The sequence below is a fragment of the Bombina bombina genome, chromosome 4, assembly GCF_027579735.1.
Source record: "Bombina bombina isolate aBomBom1 chromosome 4, aBomBom1.pri, whole genome shotgun sequence".
NCBI lineage: Eukaryota > Metazoa > Chordata > Amphibia > Anura > Bombinatoridae > Bombina > Bombina bombina.
In genome coordinates, this window is record NC_069502.1 from 401,851,874 (window position 1) to 401,877,672 (window position 25,799).

General features: G+C 38.3%; 1 protein-coding gene and 9 non-coding genes across 11 annotated transcripts; all 10 read right to left on the reverse strand.

Annotated features, from left to right (window-relative positions):
- Positions 1-435: 435 nt before the first annotated feature.
- EIF4A2 (eukaryotic translation initiation factor 4A2) lies at positions 436-23,003 on the reverse strand. 2 transcript variants are annotated; one of them, XR_008401991.1, is made up of 12 exons: positions 22,938-23,003; positions 19,302-19,347; positions 19,091-19,223; positions 18,749-18,888; positions 15,291-15,459; positions 15,017-15,126; positions 14,521-14,664; positions 12,940-13,077; positions 12,631-12,720; positions 11,484-11,563; positions 10,842-10,974; positions 1,013-1,146 (listed from the first exon to the last, which is right to left on the reverse strand). XR_008401991.1 is itself a non-coding variant. In XM_053710184.1 (11 exons), the coding sequence occupies exons 1-11, from the start codon at positions 22,964-22,966 to the stop codon at positions 1,002-1,004; spliced, it is 1,224 nt and encodes a 407-aa protein (XP_053566159.1). In that variant the 5' UTR covers positions 22,967-23,003; the 3' UTR covers positions 436-1,001. The 2 variants fall into 2 exon arrangements, 1 of the variants encoding a protein (XP_053566159.1); XM_053710184.1 differs by lacking the exon at positions 10,842-10,974 and having other exon boundaries at positions 436-1,146.
- Positions 9,482-9,611, reverse strand: LOC128658598 (small nucleolar RNA SNORA63). Its single transcript, XR_008402270.1, has one exon. It is a non-coding gene; the product is annotated as a small nucleolar RNA SNORA63 (small nucleolar RNA).
- On the reverse strand, positions 11,055-11,188 carry LOC128658596 (small nucleolar RNA SNORA63). The gene has a single exon (XR_008402268.1). It is a non-coding gene; the product is annotated as a small nucleolar RNA SNORA63 (small nucleolar RNA).
- LOC128658599 (small nucleolar RNA SNORA63) lies at positions 11,857-11,986 on the reverse strand. The gene has a single exon (XR_008402271.1). It is a non-coding gene; the product is annotated as a small nucleolar RNA SNORA63 (small nucleolar RNA).
- Positions 12,764-12,891, reverse strand: LOC128658597 (small nucleolar RNA SNORA63). Its single transcript, XR_008402269.1, has one exon. It is a non-coding gene; the product is annotated as a small nucleolar RNA SNORA63 (small nucleolar RNA).
- Positions 13,841-14,012, reverse strand: LOC128658629 (small nucleolar RNA SNORA81). The gene has a single exon (XR_008402300.1). It is a non-coding gene; the product is annotated as a small nucleolar RNA SNORA81 (small nucleolar RNA).
- LOC128658627 (small nucleolar RNA SNORA81) lies at positions 14,724-14,904 on the reverse strand. The gene has a single exon (XR_008402298.1). It is a non-coding gene; the product is annotated as a small nucleolar RNA SNORA81 (small nucleolar RNA).
- On the reverse strand, positions 15,192-15,257 carry LOC128658632 (small nucleolar RNA SNORD2). Its single transcript, XR_008402303.1, has one exon. It is a non-coding gene; the product is annotated as a small nucleolar RNA SNORD2 (small nucleolar RNA).
- Positions 18,320-18,441, reverse strand: LOC128658615 (small nucleolar RNA SNORA54). Its single transcript, XR_008402287.1, has one exon. It is a non-coding gene; the product is annotated as a small nucleolar RNA SNORA54 (small nucleolar RNA).
- Positions 18,961-19,032, reverse strand: LOC128658631 (small nucleolar RNA SNORD2). The gene has a single exon (XR_008402302.1). It is a non-coding gene; the product is annotated as a small nucleolar RNA SNORD2 (small nucleolar RNA).
- Positions 23,004-25,799: the final 2,796 nt, after the last annotated feature.

The following is a 25,799-nucleotide window of genomic DNA, read 5'->3' on the forward strand; positions in this document are numbered from 1 at the left end:
TGCAAACCTCTGAGAATTACTTGGCTCTAACACTTCCCTGCCCTCTTGCAGGAAACCATCCATGAGGACTTGAATCTTCAACAGAGAACCTGCCAACTGCCATTAAACAAAGCATAAAATAGTGGGAGGGATATATGCTTTGCTTGGGGTGCCTTTGCCTCCTCCTAGTGGCCAGGTGAAGTATTTCCCAGAAGTAATGAATTCATTGACTCACTCATTAGAAAGACTAAAATGTGTTTCAAGATGGGGCAGAAAAACTAAATGCATGTCAAGTAGTAACAAGACTACTGTAGTTGTAACCAGCAAAGTCTTATTTTAGTGTGTAACCAGTTTTAGTTTAAATCTAAATTTGTGCCAGGATGGGGTAGCATCAAGTTAGCACTAAAATTAGAGAGATAATTTGCTTATATTTTCTTTGAGTGAACAAACAAACACTTCAAGTAAATAGTTTATTAAACATTTAAACTTCATCAAGATATGTGCAATATGGCAACTTTGCAATTAAGCCATAAGACTTTTATTGGGTATAGGGTCTACCACACTAACTTTAATAAATATTTTTAAAAAAAATACAATAGACCTTTCCAATTTGAATGATTCAAAATCTAAAAACGACAATAATGTTGTATATGTTAGTTTAACATAATTAGCTGATTTTTTACAGCACTTATATTTTTTAGTCCATAAGTAAATTATTAAATGATAAAGAACATCCAGAACTGCTTTAAGAGAACTAGGAAATACATTTAGAACAAACACAAAATGTAAGGACCCCATATCGCTTTACAGCCCACCCAAACAGTCTAAGATCTGGAATAAAGCCCACAAATTTCCTTCCAGAGCAGGCAACTGCAAATAGTCGCAGTATCAAAAAAAATTGTAATCCTTTATAAGCATTGAGACAAGATTGAGTATATTTTCAAAGAAAGCACAATGCACGTTGTGATCTGCCTATTCAGCAACAGCGAGCACTGCATTCAAACAAAATCTCATCCCATGTATCAAATAAGATCAGCAACATTCATAGGCATCTCCTCCACTGCAGTATTGTAGAAAGTCTCAATATCACGAAGAATCCTTTTGTCCTCTTCTGTAACAAAGTTTATAGCCACCCCTTTCCTACCAAAACGCCCTCCTCGTCCAATCCTGTAAAGGAGAGATGTAATAAGTTAGAGGGTAAAAATAAAGTCTTGTGTCTCTACACGCAATTTACTTATAAGCTGTTATTTAGTATGACACCCAAAAAATGGCCAGAACAAGTATTTCCTTGATCATGGGAAGTTTAAGATTTGTGCACCTGTGATGTGGCTTACTTTAGAGTGGGGCTATTTTCAGGCATCAATCCAGCTACATTGATGAAGTTTACAGATAACACTTGTTAATGGAAGTAAATTTGAAAATTGTTTTAAATTGCATGCTGTATACGAGTCATGAAGTTTAATTTTGACTTGTGTCCCTTTAAGTAAATTTGATAAGTAAATTGGAAAGTTGCTTAAAACTGCATGCTTTATATAAATCATGTAAGAAAATGTTATGTCCAACCGGTCTAGGGTTTACACTATGTTTGTACTAAAAAGAAAAAGCATTTAAAATAAGACTGTCCAATTTCATACCTGAGCACATGGTCACGAAGCAAAGTAAAATCCCCAAAATAAAAATTAGTTCTGACCCGTTATCTTCCTTATGGGTGTTAATCAAGGTTTTTGAACCAGCCTCAATTATGCTACTTTGCTATAATGCATCTACACAAATGTCTTTTTGCTAGACTACTTAAAGGGACATGAAACCCATATTTTTTCTCTCATGATTTAGAAAGAGCATGGAATTTTTAACTTACTAATTTACTTATATCTAATTTGCTTCATTCTCTTGATATCCTTTGCGGAAAAGCATATCTAGATAGGCTCAGTAGCTGCTGAATGGTGGCTGAACATTGATACCTTGCGTGATTGGCTCACCAATGTGCGTTGCTATTTCTACAACACAGGATATCTGAAGAATGAAGCAAATTAGATAACAGAAGGAAATTGGAATGTTTAAAATTGTATTCTCTGAATCATGAAAGAAATTTTTACTTTAATGTACCTTTAACACTTTGTCCTGAAAACAAACTGCACGTATTGTAATGATTTTATAGTCTGTCTAGACCAGAGTTTCTCAACTGCAGTCCTCAAGTACCTTAAAGGGACACCAAACCCCAATTCTTTCATGATTCATATAGAAAGTTGCTTAAAATGTCATGCTCTAATTAACTCCTATTTTTTGTTCTCTTGCTATCTTTATTTGAAAAAAGCATCTAAGGAGCCAGCCAATTTGATTCAGAACCATGGACAGCACTTTTTTTATTGGTGGGTGAATGTATCCACCAAAAATGGGCCCAGCCTCTAAACTTAGATTCTTGCTTTTCAAATAAAGATACCAAGAGAATGAAGAAAAATTTAAGAGTAAATTAGAAAGTTGCATGCTATATCTGAATTATGAAAAAAAAGTAGAGTTCAATGTCCCTTTAAGAGGCTAGATTTTTATTATAGCACATGAGAAATCAGCTGATCAGTAACCATAGTTACTCACCCACGCTGTAGTTTAGCTATAATTAAAACCTGGCCTGTTGGTGGTAATTTAGAACCGTGGTTGAGAAACACTGGTCGACACTTCCCCTCTAAAAGATTGACAAAACTTATCCTTCCAAAATTACCAGTGGCTTTGTTAACAAGTCAGATTTGAAAAGGAACCTCTTCCCAGCTTTTAAATAAAAATAGAGAAGCACTAAAATACTAAACGCAAAATTTTAAATATGATTTAGAAAGAGCATGCAATTTTAAGCAACTTTCCAATTTACTTTTATCATTGGATTTCTTTGGTCTCTTGTCATCTTTATTTTAAAAAGCAGGAATGTAAAGCATAGGAGCCGGCCCATTTTAGGTTTGGATCCATTGACAGCACTTGCTTATTGGTGGCTACATTTAACCACTAATAAGTAACCCAGATTCTGAACAAAAATAAAAATGGGTAGTCTAAGTTTTACATTCCTGCTTTTTTAATAAAGCAAGCAAGAGAACTAAAAAAAAAAAATTAGAAAGTTGCATGTGCTATCTGAATCATTAAAGTTTGATTTAAGTATCCCTTTAAGCCAGTTTAAGTTTCTATTTAGTTCTCACCCATAAGTTACAAGATTTATCCCATTTAAACTAAACTCCTTGGTCTGCAGTGCACACAAATTCATATAACTGTGCATATTCTTTATAGTATCTATTACATGCAGATACTTATCTTAATACAGTATAAAACAGTTTAAAAAAAAAAAAAGTGAACACTTAGAAGCTCCCTGTTTAGCTGTTGATTAGGTTGACTAGGGCACCCAATGAAAGGGACTGTATAAAACAAGCAGGCACCCCCCCCCCCCCCCCCCCCTATGAAAAGACAAAACACGGGAGCCAGCAGTAGTCTAAACGCATGTACACATCCGACACTGGGGGCTTGGTTAGGAGTCTGAAAAACAGAATTTATGTTTACCTGATAAATTACTTTCTCCAACGGTGTGTCCGGTCCACGGCGTCATCCTTACTTGTGGGATATTCTCTTCCCCAACAGGAAATGGCAAAGAGCCCAGCAAAGCTGGTCACATGATCCCTCCTAGGCTCCGCCTACCCCAGTCATTCGACCGACGTTAAGGAGGAATATTTGCATAGGAGAAACCATATGGTACCGTGGTGACTGTAGTTAAAGAAAATAAATTATCAGACCTGATTAAAAAACCAGGGCGGGCCGTGGACCGGACACACCGTTGGAGAAAGTAATTTATCAGGTAAACATAAATTCTGTTTTCTCCAACATAGGTGTGTCCGGTCCACGGCGTCATCCTTACTTGTGGGAACCAATACCAAAGCTTTAGGACACGGATGAAGAGAGGGAGCAAATCAGGTCACCTAAATGGAAGGCACCACGGCTTGCAAAACCTTTCTCCCAAAAATAGCCTCAGAAGAAGCAAAAGTATCAAACTTGTAAAATTTGGTAAAAGTGTGCAGTGAAGACCAAGTCGCTGCCCTACATATCTGATCAACAGAAGCCTCGTTCTTGAAGGCCCATGTGGAAGCCACAGCCCTAGTGGAATGAGCTGTGATTCTTTCGGGAGGCTGCCGTCCGGCAGTCTCGTAAGCCAATCTGATGATGCTTTTAATCCAAAAAGAGAGAGAGGTAGAAGTTGCTTTTTGACCTCTCCTTTTACCAGAACAAACAACAAACAAGGAAGATGTTTGTCTAAAATCCTTTGTAGCATCTAAATAGAATTTTAGAGCGCGAACAACATCCAAATTGTGCAACAAACGTTCCTTCTTTGAAACTGGTTTCGGACACAGAGAAGGTACGATAATCTCCTGGTTAATGTTTTTGTTAGAAACAACTTTTGGAAGAAAACCAGGTTTAGTACGTAAAACCACCTTATCTGCATGGAACACCAGATAAGGAGGAGAACACTGCAGAGCAGATAATTCTGAAACTCTTCTAGCAGAAGAAATTGCAACTAAAAACAAAACTTTCCAAGATAATAACTTAATATCAACGGAATGCAAGGGTTCAAACGGAACCCCCTGAAGAACTGAAAGAACTAAATTGAGACTCCAAGGAGGAGTCAAAGGTTTGTAAACAGGCTTAATTCTAACCAGAGCCTGAACAAAGGCTTGAACATCTGGCACAGCAGCCAGTTTTTTGTGAAGTAACACCGACAAGGCAGAAATCTGTCCCTTCAGGGAACTTGCAGATAATCCTTTTTCCAATCCTTCTTGAAGGAAGGATAGAATCCTAGGAATCTTAACCTTGTCCCAAGAGAATCCTTTAGATTCACACCAACAGATATATTTTTTCCAAATTTTGTGGTAAATCTTTCTAGTTACAGGCTTTCTGGCCTGAACAAGAGTATCAATAACAGAATCTGAGAACCCTCGCTTCGATAAAATCAAGCGTTCAATCTCCAAGCAGTCAGCTGGAGTGAAACCAGATTCGGATGTTCGAACGGACCCTGAACAAGAAGGTCTCGTCTCAAAGGTAGCTTCCAAGGTGGAGCCGATGACATATTCACCAGATCTGCATACCAAGTCCTGCGTGGCCACGCAGGAGCTATCAAGATCACCGACGCCCTCTCCAGATTGATCCTGGCTACCAGCCTGGGGATGAGAGGAAACGGCGGGAACACATAAGCTAGTTTGAAGGTCCAAGGTGCTACTAGTGCATCCACTAGAGCCGCCTTGGGATCCCTGGATCTGGACCCGTAGCAAGGAACTTTGAAGTTCTGACGAGAGGCCATCAGATCCATGTCTGGAATGCCCCACAGCTGAGTGACTTGGGCAAAGATTTCCGGATGGAGTTCCCACTCCCCCGGATGCAATGTCTGACGACTCAGAAAATCCGCTTCCCAATTTTCCACTCCTGGGATGTGGATAGCAGACAGGTGGCAGGAGTGAGACTCCGCCCATAGAATGATTTTGGTCACTTCTTCCATCGCTAGGGAACTCCTTGTTCCCCCCTGATGGTTGATGTACGCAACAGTTGTCATGTTGTCTGATTGAAACCGTATGAACTTGGCCCTCGCTAGCTGAGGCCAAGCCTTGAGAGCATTGAATATCGCTCTCAGTTCCAGAATATTTATCGGTAGAAGAGATTCTTCCCGAGACCAAAGACCCTGAGCTTTCAGGGATCCCCAGACCGCGCCCCAGCCCATCAGACTGGCGTCGGTCGTGACAATGACCCACTCTGGTCTGCGGAATGTCATCCCTTGTGACAGGTTGTCCAGGGACAGCCACCAACGGAGTGAGTCTCTGGTCCTCTGATTTACTTGTATCTTCGGAGACAAGTCTGTATAGTCCCCATTCCACTGACTGAGCATGCACAGTTGTAATGGTCTTAGATGAATGCGCGCAAAAGGAACTATGTCCATTGCCGCTACCATCAACCCGATCACTTCCATGCACTGAGCTATGGAAGGAAGAGGAACGGAATGAAGTATCCGACAAGAGTCTAGAAGCTTTGTTTTTCTGGCCTCTGTCAGAAAAATCCTCATTTCTAAGGAGTCTATTATTGTTCCCAAGAAGGGAACCCTTGTTGACGGGGATAGAGAACTCTTTTCCACGTTCACTTTCCATCCGTGAGATCTGAGAAAGGCCAGGACAATGTCCGTGTGAGCCTTTGCTTGAGGAAGGGACGACGCTTGAATCAGAATGTCGTCCAAGTAAGGTACTACAGCAATGCCCCTTGGTCTTAGCACAGCTAGAAGGGACCCTAGTACCTTTGTGAAAATCCTTGGAGCAGTGGCTAATCCGAAAGGAAGCGCCACGAACTGGTAATGTTTGTCCAGGAATGCGAACCTTAGGAACCGATGATGTTCCTTGTGGATAGGAATATGTAGATACGCATCCTTTAAATCCACCGTGGTCATGAATTGACCTTCCTGGATGGAAGGAAGAATAGTTCGAATGGTTTCCATCTTGAACGATGGAACCTTGAGAAACTTGTTTAAGATCTTGAGATCTAAGATTGGTCTGAACGTTCCCTCTTTTTTGGGAACTATGAACAGATTGGAGTAGAACCCCATCCCTTGTTCTCTTAATGGAACAGGATGAATCACTCCCATTTTTAACAGGTCTTCTACACAATGTAAGAATGCCTGTCTTTTTATGTGGTCTGAAGACAACTGAGACCTGTGGAACCTCCCCCTTGGGGGAAGTCCCTTGAATTCCAGAAGATAACCTTGGGAGACTATTTCTAGCGCCCAAGGATCCAGAACATCTCTTGCCCAAGCCTGAGCGAAGAGAGAGAGTCTGCCCCCCACCAGATCCGGTCCCGGATCGGGGGCCAACATTTCATGCTGTCTTGGTAGCAGTGGCAGGTTTCTTGGCCTGCTTTCCCTTGTTCCAGCCTTGCATTGGTCTCCAAGCTGGCTTGGCTTGAGAAGTATTACCCTCTTGCTTAGAGGACGTAGCACCTTGGGCTGGTCCGTTTCTACGAAAGGGACGAAAATTAGGTTTATTTTTTGCCTTGAAAGGCCGATCCTGAGGAAGGGCGTGGCCCTTACCCCCAGTGATATCAGAGATAATCTCTTTCAAGTCAGGGCCAAACAGCGTTTTCCCCTTGAAAGGAATGTTAAGTAGCTTGTTCTTGGAAGACGCATCAGCCGACCAAGATTTCAACCAAAGCGCTCTGCGCGCCACAATAGCAAACCCAGAATTCTTAGCCGCTAACCTAGCCAATTGCAAAGTGGCGTCTAGGGTGAAAGAATTAGCCAATTTGAGAGCATTGATTCTGTCCATAATCTCCTCCAAAGGAGGAGAATCACTATCGACCGCTCTTATCAGATCATCGAACCAGAAACATGCGGCTGTAGCGACAGGGACAATGCATGAAATTGGTTGTAGAAGGTAACCTTGCTGAACAAACCTCTTTTTAAGCAAACCTTCTAATTTTTTATCCATAGGATCTTTGAAAGCACAACTATCCTCTATGGGTATAGTGGTGCGTTTGTTTAAAGTGGAAACCGCTCCCTCGACCTTGGGGACTGTCTGCCATAAGTCCTTTCTGGGGTCGACCATAGGAAACAATTTTTTAAATATGGGGGGAGGGACGAAAGGAATACCGGGCCTTTCCCATTCTTTATTAACAATGTCCGCCACCCGCTTGGGTATAGGAAAAGCTTCTGGGAGCCCCGGCACCTCTAGGAACTTGTCCATTTTACATAGTTTCTCTGGGATGACCAACTTGTCACAATCATCCAGAGTGGATAATACCTCCTTAAGCAGAATGCGGAGATGTTCCAACTTAAATTTAAATGCAATCACATCAGGTTCAGCCTGTTGAGAAATGTTCCCTGAATCAGTAATTTCTCCCTCAGACAAAACCTCCCTGGCCCCATCAGACTGGGTTAGGGGCCCTTCAGAAATATTATCAGCGTCGTCATGCTCTTCAGTATCTAAAACAGAGCAGCCGCGCTTACGCTGATAAGTGTTCATTTTGGCTAAAATGTTTGACAGAATTATCCATTACAGCCGTTAATTGTTGCATAGTAAGGAGTATTGGCGCGCTAGATGTACTAGGGGCCTCCTGAGTGGGCAAGACTCGTGTAGACGAAGGAGGGAATGATGCAGTACCATGCTTACTCCCCTCACTTGAGGAATCATCTTGGGCATCATTGTCATTATCACATAAATCACATTTATTTAAATGAATAGGAATTCTGGCTTCCCCACATTCAGAACACAGTCTATCTGGTAGTTCAGACATGTTAAACAGGCATAAACTTGATAACAAGTACAAAAAACGTTTTAAAATAAAACCGTTACTGTCACTTTAAATTTTAAACTGAACACACTTTATTACTGCAATTGCGAAAAAACATGAAGGAATTGTTCAAAATTCACCAAATTTTCACCACAGTGTCTTAAAGCCTTAAAAGTATTGCACACCAAATTTGGAAGCTTTAACCCTTAAAATAACGGAACCGGAGCCGTTTTGAACTTTAACCCCTTTACAGTCCCTGGTATCTGCTTTGCTGAGACCCAACCAAGCCCAAAGGGGAATACGATACCAAATGACGCCTTCAGAAAGTCTTTTTTAAGTATCAGAGCTCCTCTCACATGCGACTGCATGCCATGCCTCTCAAAAACAAGTGCGCAACACCGGCGCGAAAATGAGGCTCTGCTTATGCTTTGGGAAAGCCCCTAAAGAATAAGGTGTCTAAAACAGTGCCTGCCGATATTATTATATCAAAATACCCAGATAAAATGATTCCTCAAGGCTAAATATGTGTTAATAATGAATCGATTTAGCCTAGAAAAAGTCTACAGTTTTAATAAGCCCTTGTGAAGCCCTTATTTACGATCGTAATAAACATGGCTTACCGGATCCCATAGGGAAAATGACAGCTTCCAGCATTACATCGTCTTGTTAGAATGTGTCATACCTCAAGCAGCAAGAGACTGCTCACTGTTCCCCCAACTGAAGTTAATTGCTCTCAACAGTCCTGTGTGGAACAGCCATGGATTTTAGCGACGGTTGCTAAAATCATTTTCCTCATACAAACAGAAATCTTCATCTCTTTTCTGTTTCTGAGTAAATAGTACATACCAGCACTATTTCAAAATAACAAACTCTTGATTGAATAATAAAAACTACAGTTAAACACTAAAAAACTCTAAGCCATCTCCGTGGAGATGTTGCCTGTACAACGGCAAAGAGAATGACTGGGGTAGGCGGAGCCTAGGAGGGATCATGTGACCAGCTTTGCTGGGCTCTTTGCCATTTCCTGTTGGGGAAGAGAATATCCCACAAGTAAGGATGACGCCGTGGACCGGACACACCTATGTTGGAGAAATCAGAGTTTAAAAAAAAATGCAAAATTACCACACAAAAAACTCCCAGGTGGGCTATACATGGATCTACAAAACACCTATACAAAGAAATCTAGTGTAGTGTCCCTTTAATTACAACAACTGCTAGAATGTTTGAGACCAAGCGTCCCTGCTTGCTGTGAAATTGCAAAACAGACAGGGATAGTAGGAAACAATTTAATTTTTGCAGGGGGAACGACAACATAGCACTGTGCAGCTAAATTGTAACTTATCCTGCAAAAGAAATACCAAGTACTAGATACAACACTAAACATAAAGGAGCAATTAGATTTTTGCTCTGGCCCAGTAATGCACTACTCGTTCAGAGCTGAACACAATCTAAACCAACCAAGAGCAGCCTTTGCATAACTGCCAGTTGTATTAAAGGATTGCTTTGTTATAATTTTTTAAGCTAAACAACTAACATATTAAAGTTAAACATTAATTAAAACCTACTGACCTATATTTTCTCCAAAACTAAGTTTCATAACGTTCTCAAAGTTATCTTTTATTCGCCGATGTCACGTTATCCTGCCCACTATTTTCAGCACTGAGTGTTCAAAATACTTAAACCAATAACTGTGTTTAAAGCGCCATTTTGAAACCTAGGTATTGTAAACGGATTGGTACAGAGCAAAGGATACCCACGGAGTGGGTTTGGAAAACAATTAAATTTGCAGACAAGATTTCTGATATACGGTAGAGATATGTTAATGAAATGCTATTGATAAAAAGCGTATTTGGGGTAGTTAGTTAGTAACAGGCATAGAAAATATTTACTTACAGTGGCCCTTTAAGCTCATGACTGACAGTTTAAACCATTCTGTTCCAAAGGTTGCTCATTTATGCCACCTTTAATGTTGATAGCTCTCATGTAAACTGTATATATGAAACTAAAATCATAAATGCTACTGCTTATAAATCTAAGCCAATTAAATAATGTAGTCTCAAATCTATTTAAAAAAGGGACAATACCCAAATGTCAGTTGAAAGTGATGCAGTGTACCAATAAGCAGACTGCACATCATAATGAAACAATTTTATGTCAGTTCTCAGAAGCCACATCCCACTGTACAAAAGGCACTTTAACAAGCAGGCAAAGGACTAGTTTTGGATGCTTAGTTTCCCGCTTCAGTTTAAGGAAGTTTACTATGAAATAAAGATTTCAGTGAAATCACAGTAAAGCGAAGTGTGAACTCAGCACTGATGCAGATAGGCACATACTCTGGTGAGGTGAAGACATTAAGGTAAAAATCTTTTAACAGATGTTATTTTTGAGCGAATTTTTACAGTTCTGATAAATTACTTTATTACCGTTTCAGACCCACACTTTTGAAGGTGTGCAGAATAAAAATGGTAAGAGAATTGATAAAATGAAACAGCAAAGGCCAAGGCATTAATACCTAAAAACCCAAGTCCCACCAAGAAAGTTAGTCCTGCACAAGAGTGCAGGCCACAGATAGACTTTACCTTAAAAATATTTGATCCGTGTTCCACTGGTCTCCTTCAAATCACGACTAGAAGTGTGTATTCTCAGAGAAACACCACTTCCACAGGCCCAGTCTCTGCAGTGTCCGTGGAGCAGCTGTTTTCTGCTCCTTAACTATTTAAACATAATTAAAAGTCTTATGAATTTTTTCCCCCCCATGTCTTTATTAAATTGCCATGACCATGGCAAAGGGGCTGTTTGAGACCAAGCGTCCCTGCCTGCTGGGGTAAGGTACAAAAAACAGACAGGGATAGTAGGAAACAGATTATTTTATGCAGGGGGAACGACAACACAGCACTACACAGCTGTATTGTAACTTATCCTGCATACCACTGTTTCCCTTCAGGAACACAGCTGTCATAAGGCGTTTAATGCTTTGGCATTGAAACTTTGCTGTACAGGTTTCTCAGCCATAATCAGTAAATTCCTGACGCATGTGCTGACATAATTGAAGCTGTATCAGCATCCTCTATAATCTAATGGCTAAAGCAAGTTATACCTGAATGAAGCAAACACTAGCTCAATCATGATACAGTCTCAATCTGGCTGATGGAGATCTAATTTTTAAATACATTTATTTTAATCTCTGAACATGGAGGCTCCAATTAGAAATAAATACTAACCTGTGAATGTAGTTTTCACGATTAGTTGGCAGATCATAATTAATAACCAATGAAACTTGCTGCACATCTATGCCACGTGCCTGCAAAGATAAGTTAAAATTGCATGTTAACAGCATTTGATCAGCAAAGCTGAAAGCTTCAGTCACTCAGACACTCCCCCTGCATACTAAGACATGTAACATACAGGAGCCAGCAGTAGTCTAAATGCATGTTTAGATCTGACACTGGGGGCTTGGTTAGGAGTCTGTTATAAAAAAAAATGCAAAATTACCACACAAAAAAAATAACTCCCAGGTGGGCTATACATGGATCTACAAAAAACCAATACAAACAAAATCTAGTGTACAGTGTCCCTTTAATTACAACTGCTAGAATGTTTGAGACCAAGCGTCCCTGCTTGCTGTGAAATTGCAAAACAGACAGGGATAGTAGGAAACAATTTAATTTTTGCAGGGGGAACGACAACATAGCACTGTGCAGCTAAATTGTAACTTATCCTGCAAAAGAAATACCAAGCAGTACTTGATACAACACTAAAGGGACATGAACAGCATCTGATCAGCAAAGTTGAAAGCTTCAGTCACAACTCACACTGACTAGTCAACTGAAAGGGCCAGTGTACTGTAGTTTCAGTATCCATTTTACCTGCTTGAGTTGATAACATTAAGATTAGGGCTGTTAACTCATTTTAAATATCTGCTTTTGCCCTTTTATCCCACATATACTGTACAGTAAAAAAATAGAGGAAACTGATTTTACTTCACAATTCAGATAGCAGGTCATCAATGCTCCCAATTTATCCAATCTGGATGCAAGGAGAATGAAGCAAAATAGAATTGGAAAATGGTTGACTAACTGAATCAAAATTTAAGTTTCAAGTCCTTTAAGTAATGGCTATAGGAAAAAAGTTTTAAAGAAAAATTGCTTTTGCATACTAAAGGATTAATTCTCCATTGTATATAGTAATAGAAGGGCTGTGTTAAAAAAAACAAAAAACCTCAGCCCATTTGACTAGTATTCCAATAAAAAATTTTTGAAAAATGTTAGTGGGCAGCTGTTATAACGAGTCAATGGAAACCTATTACATTACACATGTACTGTTAGTATTATACTATTGTGCACAAGAGTACTTTTATAATGTTCTCACCAGCAAGTCTGTAGTTATCAAGACACGACTTGATCCTGATCTAAATTCTCTCATAATAACATCTCGTTCCTTCTGGTCCATGTCACCATGCTGTAAAACACATTAAAATGAGGTCCCCCTATTTATACAAAGGATGTTTGAGACCAAGCGTCCCTACCAACTGTATTAGCAGAACAGATAGGAATAGAAGGAAACAAATTTATTTTAGCAGGGGGAACGACAATATAGCACTATGCAGCTAAATTGTAACTTATCCTGCTTTTCATGGATAAGGTAATTTACAGAAAACTATACATGCTTAGTGCTTACCAGTGCAGAGACTGTAAAGTCACGAGCATGCATTTTCTCAGTCAGCCAGTCAACTTTTCTTCTAGTATTAAGAAAAATAACAGCCTGTGTAATAGTAAGCGTTTCATACAGATCGCAGAGTGTGTCCAGCTTCCACTCCTATAAGAAAATGCAATTAGAGTTGGGCTACTATCTGCAACCAAGTCATATTGCTACTTATGGATAGAGATGGCTAGACAGATCAAAACCACAAAAACCCAGACCACGCATGTGTTTAAGAGGTAAAACAGTTAATGTTATACAGAATGTATTTAAAGCTAACATGTAATTATTTTCATGCAAAGTTTTTATAAATGTATAAAGTAATGTGCTCACATTGAAACCTGGGTTTCCCATATGCCACTCAACCAACTGTATGGGAACAGGGTATGTTGGGGTGATTTAGCTGCTTTGCCACCTAAGGCACGATCAAGCAGCTGTTGCAGGCTCACTAATGCAAGCCTGCACATGCAGCTTTATACATTTTCCTGATAGTATGCTTAAACAGGATTTACATACAGCTTCAGTTAAAACTTACGTTTACATTTTTAGATAAATATAAAAACAAGTGTGAATGTAGTGCCAGCACCTATTAAAAGGAAATTTGGTGGAATTGAAAACCCATGTTTCATGATTCAGATATAGCATGCAATTTTAAGCCACTTTCTAAATCACTCCTTTTAATTTTTCTAGTTGAAGGAATGTAAGTTTACGAGCTGGCCCATCTTTTGCTCAGCACCTAGGTAGTTCTTGCTGATTGGTTGCTACCCAGTTGCTGAACCAAAAAACACACATTCCCATTTAAAATCAGAGTGCAAAAAGAGAACAAGTATCTTGTAAAGTTTTATGGTAATTTTATGTGAAAACGAAACCAAAGAATTGGAATGTTTGCACCATATCTTTCAGACATGATATCAAACATTAAGAGGTCCATCCTTGTCAACTCAGTAAAGGTGCATTTAATCTACTTCTTGTTCTTACTATGCTAGCATTACCACAAAATGTTTTTTTTTTAAAGCCACTCTTGTAATTTTAGTAGTTTTTTACAAGAAAGTAACAATTTAACTTTTAAAGGGCCACTAAACCCAAAATCTTTCTTTCATGATTCAGATAGAACATACAAATTTAAACATTACAATTTACTTCTATTTATTTTGCTTCATTTTTGAGATATCCTTATTTGAAGAAAAAGCAATGCACATGGGTGAGCCAATCACATGAGACTTCTATGTGCAGCAACCAATCAGGAGCTACGCATATCTAGATGCTTTTCAGCAAAGAATATCAAGAGAATAAAACAAATTTAATAGAAGTAAATTAGAAAGATGTTTAAAAATGCATTCTCTTTCTAAATCATGAAAGAAAAAATGTGGGCATCATGGCCCTTTAAGACTGACATTCGTAACAGCTGGTGCTTTCTACATCTAGACTTTTAGATTTTCTGCTGCATGCATTCTTCCATTTTAGTCAACCAGCTGTAAGAATTTGAAAGTATTTAGCTTGGTCATAAGCCCTTTCCCAAAAAGGCATCTCACTTTCTACTGAATTAGTCATTAACCTCACCTCTCTCTCCACATTAATGTAGAACTGTTTTATACCCTCAAGGGTCAATTCTTCCTTTTTAACAAGAATTCTTATAGGATCTCTCATGAACTTTTTGGTCACCTCCAGAACATCTGTTGGCATTGTAGCAGACAACAAGACAACCTGTTGGGAAAAAAAAAATAAGAAAATAAATTTAAAAAAAATTATATATACACAAACTCAATGTTTGCACCAAATCTCAGACAGAAGGATATTGAACATTAAGAAAGAGGTCCATCCATGTCAAATTGATAGGTGCATTTACTCTACTTCCTGTTCATACTCTGCTAGCACTACTACAAAACCTAGTTAAAATTAAAGCCAAGTGTTGTAATTATAGCAGAGTTCTTTGTACAGGAAGATAGTTTTCAAGCACTTAAAAAACATGCTGTTTTTTGATTATGGCTATAGTAGTGTTTATTTAAGCCACTGGATGACTTCTGTACCTGTATGTAGACTAACAAGTCTAAGTTACCTGAATGTTGGTGCTCAGCTTCTGGAAAATTTCATAAATCTGATCTTTGAACCCACGGCTCAACATTTCATCTGCCTCGTCTAAAACGAACATTTTTATCCATTTGGGTGCTTAAAAAAAAAAAAATCTAATAAAAAAAAATGTTCATTTAGACTATAGCACAAAAACATAATTGGAGCGATCAGTTTATTAACAGGTCATCAGTTTTCAGTCCCGAAAGATGGTAGACATCATTTCGCTTAGTAAAGCATAGCATCACAATGGAAACACTTACAAAGGTATCGACGATTTAGCATGTCAAACACACGTCCAGGTGTCCCAACAACAATGTGAGGTGCCTCAGCCTGTAGCTTTTGCATTTCATTGCGAACATTTGTGCCTCCAATGCATGCATGGCAAGTTGCACCCATGTAGTCACCAAGGGCCAAAATTACCTTTTGGATCTATAAATAGAGAATAGGCAATTCATGTGCTGTGCATATACAAGTCTAAATGACTACTACAGGGATTGACTAGCAAACTTCCATGTAGCAAGGGAAGATAATGCACATAAATGGTGGGGGGGCGCATAAGTTTTAGAAGCCATGGGTTTAGTCAATCCCTGTTGTACTGTATATTAGTCACACCTGACCTAAAAGTTTAAAGGGACAGTGGATAGTAGAGACATTTTCCCTTAATGTGTTTCTAATGACTTGTTATACCAGCAGCAAAGTATAGAAATGTATAAGAAATTGCTTCTTTAGGTTGGTAAATTAAATGACTAATTTAGTTCTAAAAATTAACACAAAAATTAAAAATGAGCTGAGCTTGTGAGGAAATCACATGGGAAATCTATATGTTATCACCCTGTATACACAAATTCTTCTCTAACCAAGTTGTAGATCAAAGGCAATAGAGAATTGAAAATTACCATTACTTATCGCTAACCCCCACTTGGAGTTAATTGCTCCTGCTGGCTATGTTGAGTGCACAGCTTTTCTATAGCCAAAACTAAGCTCATACTAAGTACAGAAACTCAGTATAGATAGGGATACCACAGGCAAAAGGAGCTATTTGTAAAAAAAAATGTTACACTCCAAAACTTAATGGATCATTGGGAACAAATTAAAGTAAGAAAAGTTAGGGTAAGTTGATATTTATATATTTTTTTTAAACCAACTTACTAATTTATTCCACATTTGCTTTATACTAGCATATTTTTTTTTTAACTCAACTTCCCTCAAGAGTATTAGTGTTTAAGTATAAAAAGGAACTATAGCTGAATGATAACACTTTAATAGCTGGAAGCTCTCTAGCTTAGGACAAGTCAAACATTTAAAACCAGATTCCATTTGATAATTTGCCCAAATAGCTGAAAAAAACAAACAAAAAAAAAAACTGTTCACCTGCTGCATCTAATGAAGCAGTTTTAAACATTACAAAAGTGTTTTTGAATGAAAATTTTATAGTTTGGTAATCTTACTTGTTTTCCTGCAGCACAAGCATGTGTTTACAAGCATTGCTTCGCCAGTCTCAATGGGGTGTTTAGCGTCTCCACATCACTTCCAGCACTGCACAAAATACATGGTAAAAAAGATACTGATTTGCTGGACAAAATTAAGCTATTGTTAAACTAAAATTTGGAACCAGGGCTGTGCTGCAGCATAAAGGTTTCCAAATGAAGTGAGACTTCAAAAAAAAAAAAAAAAAAAAAGTTTAATGACACAGATGTTAGTTATTTTGAGGTCTCATCCCCAATGTAGTAGACATTTGCTTATCCAGTAAGCAATCAGTCCTTAAAGAGACAGTATACTGTAATCGTTTCCCTTAAAGTATTTAATGACTTGTTATACCAGCTGCAGAGTATAAAATGTATGACAAATTACATTTTCAGGTTTGTGAATATTAGCCGTTTGAGCTTTCAAAAAGGGACAATAGTCAAAATTAAACTCATGAATTAGATAAGGCATGTCAGTTAAAAAAAAAAAAAAAAAACCTTTAAATTTTGTAATCAAATTTGCTTTGTTCTTTATATTTTGTTATAGGCTAAGCCTAGAAAGGCTCATAGGCTGGACTGCAGTCTACCTTATTTCACTTGCTAATAGCCAAAATACACTGTTTGTGCTGACAGTCCCTTTAAACCAGCCTATTGAAATGTGTTGCGCTTGAAGGCAATATCAGATCTCATGTCATGACTATACATACTCTTCTGTATCTTATTTGTCTGGAAAAACCAAAGATCTATACTTAGACATTGGAAATTTAATATTTTATTACTAAACTATGCAGACCCACCACTCTGTGCAATTTCTTATGCTAGCTGTGTTAAAATAGGCTTGTCAATAGCCTGGACGCAAGACCTTAAACTGTCAGTATAGTTGGGGTAACCACAGGCTAAATAAGCTATAAAATTCCAAAATGAGGGTAAACGCTACATGTAAACCATTTCATACACCCCAGCAGGTACGATGAATGGGAGAAAAGAATTTTGTAAACTGTCCCTTTGAGGACTTTAAAATAAAGCGGCTTTAACAACCCCCCCTTAATTTTTTTTTTTTTTATACACCTTTGTAATGTTTAAGATTTACATTTTAACGCACATTAACCAAGGGCAAAGAGCCTGGAACTTCTGTATATTGGGACACAAAGAAAGTGTCCCACACTGACATATGGTTTTAAAATTGTAGCCTATAATGCTTAGGATGTCTATTCAAGCACTGTACAACAGCTGCAAACATGTAAAAAAAAAAAATTACCATTATAGGCAACAGGTATCTACTGGGCACACAGGCTGCATGCAGTGTTTGCATGTGTATTAGAATGTTACCTCAACTAAAATTATGTAGTTTTTTTTACCTTAAAGGGACAGCATACACGAATTCTCATATACCGTAATTGCATGTTAGACACTACTATAAAGAACATGCATATATTAATCTAAAAAACTACTTATAAACTCCTAATTTAGCGGTGTTAAAAAAGGTTACTGGAATACCCACTGCAAGTGGTTCTATAGCAAAAAAGCAGACACGCCCTCCCTCCCTCTGCATATGAAAAGACTGTTTACACAAAGAGGAGCAAGCTGGAGTAGGTATACATCAGTATTCCCCTACAACTTTGGGGCTTGAATAGGAGTCTGAAAATCAGAGCAATGTTTAAAAATAAGCCATTTCTAAAAAAAAAAAAAAAAACTGTATGGGCTATATAAACTGATCTACAAAACATTTATGCAAAGAAATCTAGTGTATAATGTTCTTTTTAATGTACATTATGTATTTTTCTAAATGCATTAAAAAAAATATACTAAAGACCAAAATTTGCAGAGTCTGTTCCAAAATGAATCACAGACTAACATGAGCTAGCCCTGCTGTTCTTTCTGGAGTTTATGTAGCACTGGAATGGAACCAATTATCAATAGAAATAATAAGTGATTACGAACAGTGCACAATTTAATGCATTTTTTACATGGCTTAAAGGGACAGTCTATACTAGATAGAAAGCCACTATTCACAACAGCACCAAGCAAAGCATATGAAGTTTACCCTTTTTAGCTAATTTTCACACAAATGTGCTAGCCAACTATATGCAATTTTTAACAGTAGGATTTACCAGCACACTAAGAATGAACACACTTAACTTAAAACTTCCTATACACAAGAAAGCAATCACTATAAAATAAAGGACCATTTTTATAGTTATAGTTTCCGTAATAAAGCCCTTGTGCAGGGGAGTTTTACTTTATCCTATTAATACCTGTTGAGCCAATTCTCTTGTGGGAGCCAGTACTAGAGCTTGGGTCTCCTTGAGGTCAATCTCCAGTTGCTGCAGAATGGAAATTGCAAATGTGGCTGTCTTGCCAGTACCTGACTGAGCCTGAGCAATAACATCATACCCTAGGATAAAAAAAAAGTGGTTTCAAATGGTCATTTTACCCAGGTGCCTTAGATTACTGTAGTTATTTTAACTAGTGATCAGCAAGCTAAAAGACCTCTTCATTTCAAGTCAGTCCCGAAAGATGGTAAAACATCATGTCACTTATTTTTACACTACTTTAGTATTTTGTTAGAAAATCTTGCTGCACAGAAAGTTACCAACCTTTGATACATGGTATGATTGCCCTTTGCTGAATTGCAGATGGTTTTTCAAATCCATAGGCATAAATTCCTCGCAGAAGAGATTCCTTCAGATTCATGTCATCAAAATTGTCAACAATTTCATTCCAATTGCTCTACAGAGACAGATTGCAATTTTAAACAAGGAAAAACATAGTTAAGAAAATAAATAACCCACACAACATTATACTTACCTCAATGACACCATCAGGATCCATTCCTTCTGGGCCACCATGATCTCTAAAAAGAAAAAATGGGTCATGTCCAGGTATCCTGCTAAAGAACCATAACTCACAAGTTGCCATAAACCATTACAGCCAGGGCCTGCTCTATAAATAGACATGGTGGGACCACAGAATGTTTTGAGAAGCTAATCTTACAGGATGCCCATTTGCAAGTAACATTTCAATCTACTGCACTTAAAGGGGTGCTAAACTTAGCCTAACTGCACCTCGCTAAACTCAGCGGCTGCCGCTGCGCACAGCACTCCTTCAATGAGGCAACTTTGCACCTCTAAACCAAGTCGTGCATGTCACCTTAGTTTTCTGTATGCTAGCATAGCTATTTGTTTAGAGGTGCAAACGTCCTCATTGGTAGAAAAGTGCAATTGGGCAGCCAGAGACTGAGTTCAGCAACCTTTGTAATTGATCAAATAAGATCTGCTAGATACAGTATAAGATGAGGGTGGAGGCACAGTGTTATGTTTAACATAACTCAGTGATTTTTTTTTTAAAAAGACTTTGTTTTTAAAATATTTAAGTGCCCCTGTTTTAAAAATGACTTGTATAAACTGGCCAGTAATGTGTTAAAATTTACACTCCCTTTAAATTCACGACCAAGTTTCTTGTTTCCATTAAAGACTTGCAGCCACTGAACGAAATTGGCAATTTTAAAGTTACAAACTTTTTTGCAAAAGAAATATTTACTCATTTTTAAACATGCGATTTTAAGACTAGCCAACCAGGCACCTAGACTCCCTTTTCTGCAGCACAACTAACCCTAGTAAACTCAATATGGATAAAGAAACATATTTAAATTTATCCATATCAAAATAAAGACAGAAATGCACACATTTTAAATCCACTTGACATGGTTTGAACAAAGCACTGCAGTGCCCTAAAGTCAGGGGGATTCAGCTTTAGTTCTACCACTTTATTACTAGGGAGAGAAGACACTTTTCTACAGAAAACTAAATGGGTTCAGGTTACACTGAAGTCTTCTAGAAATAAAGCCATTACAGTCAATATAATTCTGACCATACCCCAACTAAACTAAACTTGTCGGAAGAGTCTCAAGCAAAAAGCAGCCTTCTGGATAAGCTACACATTTACATGTGATACATTATAACCTGTGCAGTTCAGAGACAAACTGGATCTGGCAAACTCAGGGGGCTCAACAGTTCTATATCACTTAACACAGTGCATAAGAACATTTCCGCTTCACTGTTAGACACGCCTGAACCTAAGACCACATTAAAGGGACATAAAACAAGTTGGGATAGTGACAAAATATAATATGCACTTTAATTACATAACCTGCAAATTTATACTGGAGTGCCTCACCATTAACCCTTAATTTTCCTTCAAAATTGTAAAGCTCCAACTCCCCCACACATTCCCTTCTATTGCTGTTTCTATATATTTTTTTGGTAGAAGGCAAAAGTGAACAGGGATTATCTGCTGGAGCATGCCTAGAAGCTGTGAACTCAGTTGCAATACAATGCCTGTGTCTTAACACTGCTGGGGGGGGGGTAGACTGCTCCAGACAGCATGGCCAAGTATTTTTGCTTATATTTAAAAAACTTGCCAGCATTTTTAAACTTTTTTTATTCAAACTATTTTTACTTAAAGTGAAGGTAAAGTTTTAATATGCTGAATTCAGTAATGAATTTGACGTGACTTAAATAAAGTAATCGCTAACTTTTTTCCACCATTTGTTATTTATTTATGTTATAAATCTTTTTTAGAATTCCTTACCCTTCCGATCTTGACTCCTCCTAACTTCTATTTCCTAATTTTCTATTCAGTGACGTATAGAGCGGTCCCACCCGCTCTATACGTGTCTCCAAAGCGCGTTCTTGAACAGCGCATGCGCAAAGCGGCGATCTCTCACTACTGCGCATGCCTTCTGTAGGAAGCCTATTACGTATTATGGGAAATCCATAATAACACCAATAGGCATAGGCGAAACAGGAGCGCGCGTGAAGTCCGAGATCAATACATTAAATTTAGCGCATGCGCAGATCATCCGGGAGGCGGATGACGTCGATTGCCAGGCACCTAACGGCCATATTTTCAATTGGTTGGTAAAAAAAAACGTGACGAACCCAGGAAAAAAACAACAACATATCAACGGGTGGAAATTGCGGAACACCACAAAGGGAATAAAAACAGCAAAAACTTACTTTAGACTCATAATCTAAAAAAATCATGAATGAAAGTCATATTCATTTTGGGGGACTAATAGTATTACTGTTTCACATAAAGGTAAGTTTACCTTCACTTTAAGTAAAAGTCAATTTAGATTAATCAGTGCCAGATTAATTCTATTAAAAACAAGGGCACTTTAATTCGTCAGAACTGACATTACTAGTTTTCTTCAAAAACTTACCTTTTAATTCTGACAGCAACTGCAGCGCTTCCTCCGCAAGCCCTCGTCACAGGTCCAAAGTGACGAATCCGGCTACCTCCAATCACAGCGTTGCCTCAGGCCATGATTAGAGGAAGCAGGAGCATGGAGAGGGTTAACAAGCCCCAAAAGAATCAACAAAAAGAAAGTTCTCCAGCTAGTGATAATCCAAGACAACCTTTATTGTGCATACAGGGTCCAAAATCAGAAACATTTTGGGGTAACACTTAGCCCCTTTTAAAGTTGGAAAAAGGGCTAAGTGTTTGCCCGAAACGTTTCTGATTTTGGACCCTGTATGCACAATAAAGGTCATTTTGGATTATCACTAGCTGGAGAACTTTCTTTTTTGAGGAAGCAGGATTCGTCATTTCTGACGTATGACGAGGCTTCCGATGGCCGGGGGAATTCGCTGGAGCGGCTGTCAGGGTTAAAAAAAAAAAAAAAAAAAAGTTCGTTTTTGGAAAAGAAAAAAAAAAAAAAAAAAAAATGAGTGAAGTGCCCTTATTTTTAATAGTATTAAAAACCGGGCACAGATAAATCTAAAATTGACCTTCACTTTAATTTACCCTTTTAGGATATGCACAGATCTCGGCATGTTTAATGGCACTTTAATTTCGTATGACTACTGAAAAGTCAGAACGACCACAAATATGCATGTTAGCGTAACATGGTTCAAACTCGCCGACCACCCATGTTTGGTCTGGGCAGAGGCCATATTGAATCAGCGACATCTTCATCCCTCCCACCCTGCGGTACTGACGGAATAGGTCTACCTGTATCTCTCCAAGACACCAGCTAGTAAGCGAGTTGCATGTAATTATCGCTGCCAACATCATTTATACCCCATGACTTCCTTTCGAAAACAGAACATAATCCACTATTCTTTAAATAGGGCAATTGTGTGCTTTTGCAAACTAAATATTGCAACTTGCCAAAAGTAGGCCACACGTTATAATGTAGGTTTTGCGTCAATCACCAGCTAGACGCACCATTAGCGCAGCACTTAGGCCTATAAATATGCAGGTCCCAACCAACCTCCATGCCCTGAACACGGAGAAGAGGCGTCGTTCTATTCCACTGCCTCTAAATATAGAAAGGTACGAAGTATTCGAAATACCTAATACAAGAACAGCATGACAAGAGAGACTAATAAAGTCTTACAAAGTGATGACTGAGCTAGACTAGAGGGTCACTGCTAATACCTGGTATAATCCGCTGAACCACCCGACATGATCCAACTCGCGATTTTGAGCTCAACTGAAAAGGACTTGAAGCGACTGCGCCCGGAATTTATATAGCCGGAACTATTTTTGTCAACGGCGTAAGAATACTAAATTTCTTGCCTACTAAATATCACTATTTTTTCTGGATTTGTTGCTGCATTTTTGTAGAATGCACGTTCCATTGTCTTTTCCCATATTCACCTCAATGGTCTCCCTTAGTAAAGTTTGTAACTATTATTTTCAAAGGTCCTGAACTATTTATTTAGTGATCCTGATCTCATTACCCTGCGGAATGATTTTGCAGCAGATATAAGCGTTGTCGGTTCTTAAACGGTACAGGGTTTCCTGCACTGGCCCCTACTGAAATATAGAGTTGTCCCGCCTCCTTTGCGGCTGGGTGTATGAATGACAGGCCATTTAGTGACGTAATCAAGTAGGTGGCTATCTTGTAAGCGTTTAGCTCTTTGGGAAAGGGAATTGCTAAAACGCTTACAAGATGAGTAATTTAGTTCTTAGCTAAGTTGGAGTGTAATCATCATTTTTTCCCGCAACACAATCAGGAATTGGTTATAAAGCAACACATACATTTGTCTATGGCCACATTAATTTACTGCCTGTCCCGTCAAGTAACATATCGTACATGATTTGTTATACCGGCGAATATTGTAAAATGTATGGGAAATTGAGCCTTTAGATTTATTTTTATATATGTACTAGCTGGTTTTGCTATTTGAAACCACAATTCATTTAAATACTCTGTATTTGCAGGAAGATCAATTCGCCTTAACGTATTATTCTTTACACATAAGCCTCCTTAAAATTATCTCTGTACTTGAAATTGAGTATTTTATTATTTATCTCTCTTACCTCCCACTGGGAGTGTAATTTGTTGTACTGGCTATGTTTGCATATCTTTTCTATAGCCAAATCTAAAGTACTGAAATGTTTAGTATAGGCAGGGAAACAAAAGGCAAAATCAGCTTTTTCAAATGACAAAATAAAGCGAAGGAAGCTATTTGTAATCAATTTAAAGGGACAGTCTAGTCCAAAATAAATTTTCATGATTCAGATAGGGCATGTAATTTTAAACAATTTTCCAATTTACTTTTATCACCAATTTTGCTTTGTTCTAGGTAGGCTCATATGCTAATTTCTAAGCCCTTGAAGGCCGCCTCTTCTCTCAGGGCATTTTGACCATTTTTCACCACTAGAGGGTGTTAGTTCATGTGTGTCATATAGCTAACACTGTGCTCATGCACGTGGAGTTCCTAGGAGCCAGCACTGATTGGATAAAATGCATGTCTGCCAAAAGAACTGAAATAAGGGGGCAGTTTGCAGAGGCTTAGATACAAGATAACCACAGAGGTAAAATGTGTATTAATATAACTGTGTTGGTTATGCAAAACTAGGGAATGAGTAATAAAGGGATTATCTATCTTTTAAAACAATACAAATTCTGGTGTAGACTGTCCCTTTAATACTCTCCAACAGGTGATATAGATAATTGGAAAAAAATTAAAAGGGTGAACAATTTACAGTAAACTCTCCCTTTAACCACTTCATGCTGGGGGCAAACGTTTCACATCGGAACAAAGTTTTGATGTAGACATTTGCATGAAGAAGGAAATCACACGGTCGTCAATGGGATCACGTGAATTCAAGGCTGGGATTGGATTTGGGGGACTGCCTACGCTGTCAGGCACGCCCCCAGTCTGATTTTTTTATTCCTGGAAAGGAGGAGGCTGCTGTACGTTCCATGCTGTCCTAATTGTGTTAAAACCCAGTGCTGTTAGGACGGCATGGAATGTCCTAGCGGACTGCAAGCATGACAGCCTATTCATACTAATAAAAGTCTCCAGTAAAGAAATTAGAATTTATAATAAATGTGTTTATTTTGCTATGTGACTAAAATAAATGATAAAAATACATATGTGATAAACATAAATGGTTGTGAGCCTTTTATTTTCATTTTGTTCTTATGTTATGGTGTTACTGTGGGTGGTTTCATATTAAGGGTTGATTTCTTTCATATAGGTGGCGAGAGTCCACGATTTGTTACTGATGGGATATACATTCCTACCAGGAGGAGGCAAAGTTTTCCAAACCTCAAAGCCTATAAATTCCCCAGCCACCTCACTCATATCTCAGTTTAAACTTTGCCTCCTTTGGAGGTGGTTAAAGTACGATGTGCTTAAAGGGACACTAAACCTAAACATTTGCTTTCATGATTCAGATAGAGAATACAATTTTAAACAACATTCAAATTTATTTATATTATCTAATTTGTTTTATTCTTTAGATATCTTTTGTTGAACAAATAGCGATACACATGGGTGAGCCAATCACAATAGGACTCTATGTGCAGTTACCAATCAACAGCTACTGAGCCTATCTAGATATGCTTTTCAGCAAAGGATATCACAAGAATGAAGCAAATTAGATAATAGAAGTAAGTTAGAAAGTTGTTTAAAATCGCATGCTCTTTCTAAATCATTAATGAAAAAATGTGGGTTTCGTGTCCCTTTAAGATAGGTGCTTCAGTGTATTTTGAAGTCCGGTTTACCCCTCAGAGTTACAGTGATTGTCAGAGGGATGTATGGGTAGTTTAGCCTTAAGACATCCACCTAGATTACGAATTTTGCGTTAGGGTCAAAAAGCAGCGTTGGCCGGTCCTAACGCTGCTTTTTAACGCCCGCTGGTATTACGAGTTTCCGTAACGCCACAAAAATATCCATCTCCGCTCAAATCATTAACATCAACCCAGACCCAGTAGTTAACATATACCACTAACAAAAACATCCACGAATCACACAAAAAACATTACACAAACTACACTTACAC

Bases quoted from the DNA above. Each gene is read 5' to 3' on its own strand.
- EIF4A2 (XM_053710184.1), bottom strand. From the start codon at position 22,966: ATGTCGGGTGGTTCAGCGGATTATACCAG. The intron at 15,127-15,290 runs GTAAGTGTTTCC...TTTTTTTTTAAG, and splicing joins GCTAAATCGTCGATACCTTT to CACCCAAATGGATAAAAATG. The intron at 11,564-12,630 runs GTGAGAACATTA...TTATCTTTGCAG, and splicing joins TGATAACTACAGACTTGCTG to GCACGTGGCATAGATGTGCA.